Source organism: Solanum verrucosum, unplaced genomic scaffold, assembly GCF_900185275.1.
Source record: "Solanum verrucosum unplaced genomic scaffold, falcon-dt-bn FXZP01000131.1, whole genome shotgun sequence".
In the NCBI taxonomy this organism is placed as follows: Eukaryota; Viridiplantae; Streptophyta; class Magnoliopsida; order Solanales; family Solanaceae; genus Solanum; species Solanum verrucosum.
Genome location: NW_026020352.1, coordinates 2,593,760 through 2,603,652, shown reverse-complemented (window position 1 = coordinate 2,603,652; position 9,893 = coordinate 2,593,760). Strand labels below are relative to the sequence as shown.

At 32.7% G+C, this 9,893-nt stretch overlaps 2 protein-coding genes and 1 long non-coding RNA gene across 3 annotated transcripts; 2 read left to right on the top strand and 1 right to left on the bottom strand.

Moving 5' to 3' along the window:
• Positions 1-413: 413 nt before the first annotated feature.
• Positions 414-3,835, top strand: LOC125837527 (uncharacterized). The gene is made up of 3 exons (XR_007443529.1): positions 414-440; positions 2,832-2,954; positions 3,807-3,835. It is a non-coding gene; the product is annotated as an uncharacterized LOC125837527 (long non-coding RNA).
• A 1,891-nt stretch (positions 3,836-5,726) lies between these two features.
• LOC125837525 (uncharacterized) lies at positions 5,727-6,812 on the top strand. Its single transcript, XM_049516625.1, has 5 exons — positions 5,727-5,830; positions 5,894-5,986; positions 6,060-6,167; positions 6,274-6,683; positions 6,794-6,812. The coding sequence occupies exons 1-5, from the start codon at positions 5,807-5,809 to the stop codon at positions 6,810-6,812; spliced, it is 654 nt and encodes a 217-aa protein (XP_049372582.1). The 5' UTR covers positions 5,727-5,806.
• Positions 6,813-7,952: 1,140 nt separating this feature from the next.
• On the bottom strand, positions 7,953-8,423 carry LOC125837524 (uncharacterized). The gene has a single exon (XM_049516624.1). It carries the CDS (start codon positions 8,421-8,423, stop codon positions 7,953-7,955), a length of 471 nt encoding a protein of 156 aa, XP_049372581.1.
• Between the last annotated feature and the right edge of the window lie 1,470 nt (positions 8,424-9,893).

The following is a 9,893-nucleotide window of genomic DNA, read 5'->3' as shown; positions in this document are numbered from 1 at the left end:
ATCAAAAATAATTATTAAAAAACAAATTCCAAAATCAGAAGTTAGAACACTAATTACCAAAATCAAAATAAATTACTATTATACGGAAGACTCATAAAAGGAGATACACACCAAACATTGGTAATTAGTGAACTTCTCCTACATTTTAATTTGGGCTTGAAATCTTATTTAGTTGAGAAGCAAATGGTCTGGCCCAAACCCGGACCAGGCCCAAGCATTTGCATGCTATCTAATTAGGAAAGTAAGTAATTTTTCTTTCTACAAAGTAACACCAAAAATCTTCGATTCTCTCGTCTTCTCCTCCTTAAGCTCCCAGCTAATCTACTGATAATGCTCCCTGAGCTCTCTCCGATGAGCCACTGTCTCTACTTCCTCAGATGAGCTTCCAATTTCTTCATGCAGCTAAGTTTCTAGCTTTACAGATGTGCTCAATGTTACAGGTATGATATCCACTTCCTTCATCTATTATGATCTATACTTTTGTATTGTTTCATTCACAGCTTAGTGTTGGATATTGTAAATTTGACCAGATTTATTTCATTATTCAAATTAGTGTTGTGCTAATTTTTGGGGTAAATTTTAGCTAGACAACACAAAGATTGATGTGCACTCAAACAGACAAGAAAGAGTATTATCATTCTTAGGCGACCTTTTTTTTTTTCTCTAAAAATGGCTTTTAATTTTTTATCTTATTTCAAAAGTTCATTTTCGAGTTTCGACACTATGTATGAAATTAGGCTCATTTTGGAAGTGATTTATCTGGATGCTTAGTTATGTACATTTATACCCTTTTGAAATATATTAAAATAATTATTAATGTTAATAATATACAAAACTCAGGTTGGTCGAGCACTTCTCCACTTCCTAAGTTTCAGGGTTAATGGGTTAATTGAAGGCACAACTTCCTTCACTTCTTCAAATTTGCCCACCAAAGAAAGTACAGAAAGCCAAAAAATGGAGAAAGAAACTGTCTTTTGGCGCTTAATTTTTTTAGGTTTTTGGCTCCAAAATAATTTCAGAATAACCACTATATATTTGAGAAGTTTCATTGCAAAATGAAAGAATATCTGAACCTGGACAAGAAGACCAGGTATGTTTCAGTCTTCCCACTTTATGTTTGAACAAAATTAAACAGTTCGTTATGTGCAATAATCATATATTGAATGATTTGTTCATTGATTCTTTGTGGCACCTCCATTGACCTTGCTTTATTTTTGTCTCATAAGATCATTTAGAAGAATACTCGAATTTACTGTGTAGATTACAGTTTCAAGTGGTGTGCATATTTACAATTGGTGTGTGACACACACTAGTGAAGTATAACACTATTCAAGCTTCTATTTAAACAACTTCTCATTCGTTTTGTCGTATATTGATGTTCTCCCCTCAGATTTCTAGGGAAGAGAGGATGGATTGTGAAAACAAGTATTTAAAGTCTGTCACATTATGCTTCTGGAACTTGACACTTAGAATTAAGATAGGGTAATGGAACTTTCTATCAAGATGAACCAAACCAAAATATTTATAGATGAATATTATGTAGGGCAATTTGTTCTTGGTTAAGAAAATTTTATTTACACCAAAGTGGGAACTACAAAATAAAACAGGACTAACCCCTGTTTCTCATAAGTTTCAGTTGACAAAAAATAATAATACAATTTGAAGTACTAACTTCACTTCTGTCTATCTATTACAAGTGATGTCAATACTATCCTACTACATTTTAGCTAATCAATTTGGTATAACATTTGAGCTCCAATCCTTCCAGTTCCTGCGGCTTCTTTTGGTGGTAACCTCGAGGCATATGGTTGAGTACACCTAGAACAGACTACCATGACTTCAGGAACCTCCCCCTTATGGACAACTATTTCTCTTGCCACCCTAGTCTCCTGGTAGTGAGTGGCCTCCCTGGAATCTTTTCATGTTCTTTTCCCTCCATATTAGTGATACTACCATAGAAAATAGGCAGCCAATGATGCTTCACTTTCTTGAGTCTTTTCTTTTTCCATTTTATGCTCAAGTGACCTCTCCCTTCCCGCTTCCGATCAATCTAGGTTCACCTATCTAGCACAACATTCTGGATCACAACTTCTGGGTAACGTTGCATTCAAAGAAAATGTGGTCAATGGTTTCTTCAGTAGTATGACAGAAAATACAAGGAGAAACAAATATCCCAAATTTCAGCAGTCTTTCTAAAATGGCTAATCTTTTTTGCAAGGCCAACCAAAGACAAAACTTATGTTGAGGATGAACATTGAGATGAACTATGAGGCTTTCCCATGGAACTTTTGGGTGCTATGGAATCATGGCTACATATATTTTCTTGATAAGGAACTTACCCATAAACACCATACTGCCTAGTCTCTTCACTAGGCTTTCTTGCCATCAATGTAGAATTACTTGGGATATGACACACCTCAATAGAATATGTCTTCATATAGTAATTTTTGAAACCAATAGGAATTTCTTCACGAGGCTCAATATTTATCAGATCCACAACCTTTTCTTAACACTTCAGCTTATATAAGTTTTCTGAAAAGTTTTTGCCTTGAAATTTGGACATTTCCTGCGTATATCTATCATTGATATGTTATACCGGTTCTTTAATTTGCTAGTGATGATTCAATAGTTCAATTAATATTTGGACAAGAAGATAAAAAAAACTCGTATTAATAAATAACGTGTGTGAGACTTTCCAGTTTGATAGTTTATGTTCTTTTTAGATTTTTCGTTAGTTGTCAATAGTTGGTGCTTTTGTATAACTATTTTTGTTCAACCAATTGAGTTTATATCTTATGAACATACTAAATTTACATATTGTGTTTTGGTAGAGTTCTGTAAATCAATGGCATCGGGTGGATGTGTCTTTAGACAAACTACACTTACAGGGGAAACGACTCAAGATACTCAATCAGTGGATGACTCAAATAACCTTACTCATGTTGTTAATACAGGTAATATGTTTTATGATATTGATTACTATTAAATTATTTCGTTATTGGCCAAGTTGGAATCGAAAATGTTACCTATTGAAACTTCTATTAAAGTTAAACTTCTTAGAAAAGATATGGACATTAGCTTAGTATCTAAGGATGGTGAGAATGATGTTGGGAAAATGAAGTAGTAGGATAAATGAAATTGATTTTGTTCACTCTAGTGAAAGTTATTCAATCTCGGATGATGTGTGAATTTGTGGATTTAACTCATGTAGTTATATTTACATTTTATAAGAACTGCTTCATGATATCACTCATAATCACACATGTCTTTTTCTTAACATGAAAGCCATTAAACATTTGTATGAGCAGTTGTAGTTGACTTTGTTTTGTCAATATACTACATAAGCTACAAAAATTGACTCTAAGAAGTGGAAAATGTTGTCACAGATTTCATGTAATCATTTCTTCATGATAACTCGTACTAGTTAGACTTGTTTTATTTTTAACCAGCTCTCCGTTGCTCGTTATGACATAAAAAAATAGGTGTCTAAAGGTACTTGTTCTGTCAATATGCATAATTTGAATTTTTTTTCTTAATGAATAGGTGTTGTGATTTATACTTTTAGAATTCAATGTCATTTTATGTAATTCATGAAACTTATAATCAACGAATGATTTAAATGATCAAAATAGATGTTATTAGCTCTCCTATATTCTCTTTGTTTCTCGATAAATTTCTTGACCTTGTTGTCTCTTAAGATACAACAAAATTCCCGATGTTCCAGTCTTCATCTTGTGCCTTACTGCCATATGTACTATTTCTTTTTAGATTTTAGGTGGTGTTTCAAACTGACTCTTTTTCATCAGATGATTTCACTAGACTTAAGAAAGGTCGTGGAAAAACTAGAGGGAAAGGTCTTGAAAAAATGAAGAAGACTTTGGGAAGCAAGATGAAAATAGAAATTCCACTGGGCAAAGGAAGGCCAACTAAACCAGATCAATCAGCAAAACTATCCAATGAGTTGGGGATAATTGCTCGAAATTTTCTATTGCTTCCAAACAAGTGGAAGGAACTCACAAGAGAGGACAAAGATGCAGCACTAATTAGATGTCATGTAAGAATTCTGTACTCTAGTAAATTTATTACATGGTAGTGATTATACTAAGGCCTTTTCGGATACTTCTATTACTCATCCATCTGTTTTTTTGGGAAAAATCTTTGATTATATCTATCTCTGTTGATATCTAGTAGTAGTTCACCATTGATCTCTTTCTCTTTATTCTGTGAGATTCATATTTTCTTTTAACTTTAAAAGAATAAGAATCTTATTACCAATAGTTAATAAACTAGAAAACAAACAACTAGTACATCAGCTCAACTACTTGCTACTAAAACAACAACTAGGGGCATACATTCATCTCTTCAAGCTAATTCCTTCCTAAACTATTTCTCAGGGATCCTCTAAATAAGCTAGAAAAAAAGAAAACTAGTACATCAGCTCAACTAATTGCTACGAAAACAACAACTAGGGGCATACAGATTGCTACTAAAACAAACAACTAGTACATCAGCTCAACTAACTGCTAGTAAAACAACAACCAGGGGTATACATTCATCTCTTCAAGCTTCCTTCCTAAACTATTTCTCAGGGATCCTCTAAAGAAGATAGAAACTTGTGGATCAGTATTTTCAACATGAATGTAAGCTTATGCTGCCAGGGACATTTTGTAAACTACTACAACAAACTTTTGCCTTTAGCTTGTTCCTACTCCAATTTTTCAGCCCATTTAAATGCTTTTCTAGGTACTCCTTGTTAGTGTAAAAGTTTACTACATATGGCTCTAGAGTACTCACACAATGAACTATAATTATTATTATCTTTTGATAAAGTAGGAGATTGTATAAATGATATCAAGAAGATGCTTGTAAATCAGTAGTTTCTAAAGAAGATGGAAATTTGTGGATCGGTATTTTCAACCTGGATCACAAATTTATTCATCTTAATTGCAATATTTTAAGCTTATGCTGCCAAGGACATTCTGTAAACTACAGTAGCAGAGCTTTTGCCTTTAGCTTATGCCTACTGCAACTGTTCATCCCATTTAAATGCTTTTTAGGTACTCCTTGTAAGTGTAAAAGCTTACTCCATATGACTCTAGAATACTCACATATGGACTGTAATTATTATTATTTTTGATAAAGTAAGAGATCATATAAATGATATCAAGAAGATGCTTGTGGATCAGTAGTTTCTAAAGAAGATAGAAACTTGTGGATCAATATTTTCAGCCTGGATCACAATTTTATACATCTCAATCAAAATATTGTAAGCTAATGCGGCCAAAGACATTCTGTTAAACTAAAGCAGTAGAGCTTTGGCCTTTAGCTTGTGCCTACTCCAACTCTTCTGCCCATTTAAATGATTTTCTAGGTTCTCCTTGTTAGTGTAAAAGCTTACTCCATATGGCTCTAGAGTACTCACATATGAACTATAATTGTTATTACTTTTTGATAAACTAAGAGATTGTATAAATGTTATCAAGAAGATGCAGCTTAGATAGTTAAAAATATAGTGAGATTGAAGTTAATTACGATGCTAGGAGATGTGATGATTTTTATTTTAATATAACAGGGATTTTGATCATTTTTTTGTGTCTTCAAAACTTATTTGATTTTTTAGGAGAGGTTTGAGATTAATTTGGATGAGCATTACGTGAAAGATAGTTGCGAGGATATCCTGAAAAATAGAAGCAGGCAGTGGTGTTACAAGTTAAAACAACTATTTGAAAGTGCACACTCCGAGGAAGAAGCTCGTAAAATTGAAGTGCCAGAGTTGACCCCCGAAAATTGGAATAGGCTTTGTGACATGTGGATCAATCCACATCATAAGGTAATTTAGATTCATTTTATTGTCTTTGTTATTAAAGTTACAATATTTCTATTTTTTTTGTAGAAACGATGCGACATAAACAAGGTCAATAGAACTAAGCTTAAATCTAATCATTTCATGGGGTCAAAAGCGTTTGTAGCGGCTCGTGCTGAAATGGTAACTTATACCCTTTTTATTCTTTTAACTAGTAAAAATTTAGTACTATTTCAGTTATTTTCTTATTATATAGGGTGGGACTAAACCTGAAGGAGTAGAGCCTGATAGAATCGAGTTTTACAAGCATACTCATTACACGAGTGAAAAAGGATGGTCTTCTCTACAGGCTGAGACTCATTATGTAAGAAAATTAATATTTATACTTCATATACACATTGCATTTGTCTAATTAATATTCTTCTGAAGTTGTTCCTTTTCCTTTAAATAGTATTCATATTTTTATGTAGAACAACATGATTGATTTGAAAGATATATATACTTCGGGAGAGTCTTCCATGACTATTGATGAAATTGTGGATACTGTTCTTGGTACAAAGTCGGGATATATAAAAGGCCTTGGTTATGGTCCAAAACCTAATACTACAAGAGCTACACAAAGGAGAACGACAGAGTTAGAAGACTCTCTCAAAAAGGCAAAACAAGAAGCTGCTAGTGCCCAACATGACTTACAGAAACGATTAAATGTAGCTGAAACTGAGGTAGAAAACCAACAGTCGCAGATACTAGACCAGCAATCTCAGATTCAAGACCAACAGTCACAAATAAAAGCATTAAATTCTCAGTTGGACACTGTAGTAGCACGCCAAGAAGACATGTTTAGGAAGATACAACTCTTTGCTCGCTCATCGCCATCAAGGTTAGAAGTGATGCAAACTTATATGAGATTTTCTATTTGATTTTTTTTAATAAGTATATAAATATGTAACATTTAGTATCTAACTTTGCATATAATCTTTTATGATGCAGCGCTCCATCAGAAGGCTGACTTAAGGTATATTTCTATTTTTATTTTGCTAACTCAAACTTCATGTTTAATAAGTTAATACCTTACCTAAAACAGATCAATATTAATCATGCCCAATACTTTAAATTTCAGTTGCTTCTAATGTTACTAGAAAAAGTGTAGAAAATGATATAGTACATTATAGAGGGAAGCGTTGCTAGTAGCTAGAGATTAAGAGGAGATTTCCTTCTTATTACAAAATTTTGTAGCTTTTAAGACCATGTGAGTAGGATATGAACATTATAGAGTTACAATTGCTATCCTTATCAGTCTCTTACTCCTTGCTGCTAGTGTATCTGTTCATTGAGTGATGGTTTGGTATGCTTTTTCTTAATTTTTGATAGCAAAATTTGGTAATATGAGGCAACTATTTTGATAGGTGTTCAAGAAAATGAAGATTGACATAAAGTGGGTGTGTCTTAGTATGTATATGTTGTAGTAGCTGTAAACAACTCATATTAGGACAACCAATTCCTTGAAACCAAATACTACAAGTGTCACGATAGTCCCTTATTTTCAAGCCCCCTTGCAGCTTTGGTCTAACCATATTAGATCATTTAACTAGGAAAAACTTGTGTGCTTTACTGTTACCCTCCAAAGGAAGGTCCTGGAAATTGTTGTTAGAGTTCTTAGTAGTAAAAAAAATCATGTTTAGACTTGGTTGTTACTTTTGAGATCTCTTATTATCCATGATAGTATTCATTAATCTCTTAATTAGAATGTTGTTATTGTTAAAGTTTATAATACTCCTTAGAGTTGTCTTGGAGGTGTGTTACTTTGTAAAGGTAAAGTTAATTAGTACATTACTAGATGATGTGGTAGTCAACAACTTGAGGAGAGTAGGAGATCAAAAGAAATATAATGTCTATCTTTTTTTTGGTAACCATCTAAACATTACCATTACTAAAACGAAAACATACACCTAAAGAGCCCTTGAGCACAACAACTGCATCTCAAGCCTCCAACAAGACACAAAACTAGTTACACTTTCAGCCTTTGCAGAAAAACACTACATCTGCAAGCTCTCTTTGATGAACTAAGTATGTCTATTCTATGTAAAATCTTCCTCTTAATTTGTGTGTGTATCTCAACTGTTTGTATATGTACTCCTTTGAAAAAAATTCAGTTCTGGGCTCTCCGAGTATGGTAGATCATTGCCCCCCAACTCGCAGCTATCACTTGTTTCTGAAACTGCTTCCGTTTCTTCCTTTTAATTTTCAGCATTACTTCCTTCACCTCCCCCAGTTGTATAGGCAAGCATGTCCATTGTTCAAAACCCCTGTTGACCTCAGTGATCCATGGGCATTCACTGAACAAGTGTTTGACTGTCTCCAGCTTCTGAGCATCACATAAACAACAATTAACTTCCTTCACTGAGATGTTCATCTTCATCAGCCTTTCCTTAGTGAGCAGTCTATCTTCGACAGCTAACCATAGAATAAATCTATGTTTAGGTTGAGCCACTGCACTCCAAATGCAATCAGCAATATGTGAACTGTTGTGGTGCTCTCTAATATCAATATAGCTCCTTGTGATTGAGTATGCACCTCCCTTAGTCAGCCTGTACCTATTTTGCATATACCAACGTCGCATTTTTTCTTTCATGGTGTGAATCTTCCTCCAGTACTAGCTGCTATCTACAAAAGCTTTCTGGTTATGCATGATAGAAGGTGATTCTTCTTACTGTTGAATTACAAGTAGTTATAAGCAGATTTACTTAGTAACTTAACTGAGCAAGAGATTAACTAATGAGTTTAGTAGCTTAAATACTTCATATAGTTTCTAAAGAGGTTGGGTCTTAGTCTTAGACTAAAATAGGAAATTTTATTGAAGCAAATGCTTTGCAGGAACATATATAGGGCTGAGTAACTTGGTACAAAGAAGTGCAAAAAAATTTGATTGCTTATATCATAATAGAACTACTGTGCTTGGTAAGTAGGATAAACCATGAGGGCAAAGCCTTACTTGTACTAATTGTTAACTAAAACAAAATGAAGTCCATTTGGATAAACTAATGAATCAAAAGTAAACATCAACCCCCACCCCACGAGCATAAATCCTATTATTATTATTACTTATTATAGTATACAATCAATCATATTGGTCCTAGCAGAAAAGTAGTTGTCGTATCTGAAAATGAGACTGAATAGAACTCTTCCCAGATGGAAGAAATTGAATTGTAATACCAGGGACCATCTATCCAATAATCTTATAAAATTGCGCATTACAACATATGAAAGACAAATTGTGTTGTATATTTTACTTTTAAACTTGGCATAAATACTTTAAATTAAATCTTAATTTTGTTTTATTTTCTTTTTTCACAGGTATAAAAGGGGAGAACTGAATCAAAATCGATTGCAAGCTATGTGTCACCACATTATTGCTACTTTGGAAGGAACTTTTAATTATTTGTCTAAGTTTAAGAGTAATATTTAGTATATTTCAGTTAGATTTTCTTGTTATTGGACATATGTTACTTTTATTTAAGGAGTTTATAATGAGATATTATCTCAATAGAATTTTCGTTGTTTTTAATTACATGATCATGGCTGAATTTGATTATTATCTAGCATGTTTTATTGTTTAATTTTTAATTTATGCAACTCTAATTTAATAAATAATACCAATACAAAATAATTAAATGTCATTATTTATTTGTAATTAGTGACAATATTTTATCATCAAAAGAAATTTTTAGCAACGACTATATTAAACTTTTCAAGACAAATGTTTTCGTCACAAAATATATTAGTTCATTACAAGTTGACTAAATTTAGTGACAAAAAATGCATTGTCCCAGTACCTCTTTTTTATTGAATACGAATTATTTTTTTATGTGGTGACAATTGTAATTGTCACTAATCGTGATAATTTATAATGACAATATATATTGTCAGTAAAAATAATACTTTTAGTGACAAAATCAAAATTATTAAGTTTTTTTATAACAATAAATTTGTCCCTAATTTATACATTTAAGGACAAAATATTTTTTTGTATATAAAAAGTAGTCATTAGTGACGAAACTACATTTGTTCAACTACGAAATACATATAACTT

Bases quoted from the DNA above. Each gene is read 5' to 3' on its own strand.
- LOC125837525 (XM_049516625.1), top strand. From the start codon at position 5,807: ATGTGGATCAATCCACATCATAAG. The intron at 5,831-5,893 runs GTAATTTAGATT...TTTTTTTTGTAG, and splicing joins GGATCAATCCACATCATAAG to AAACGATGCGACATAAACAA. The intron at 6,168-6,273 runs GTAAGAAAATTA...ATTTTTATGTAG, and splicing joins TACAGGCTGAGACTCATTAT to AACAACATGATTGATTTGAA.
- LOC125837524 (XM_049516624.1), bottom strand. From the start codon at position 8,423: ATGCGACGTTGGTATATGCAAAATAGGTACAGGCTGACTAAGGGAGGT.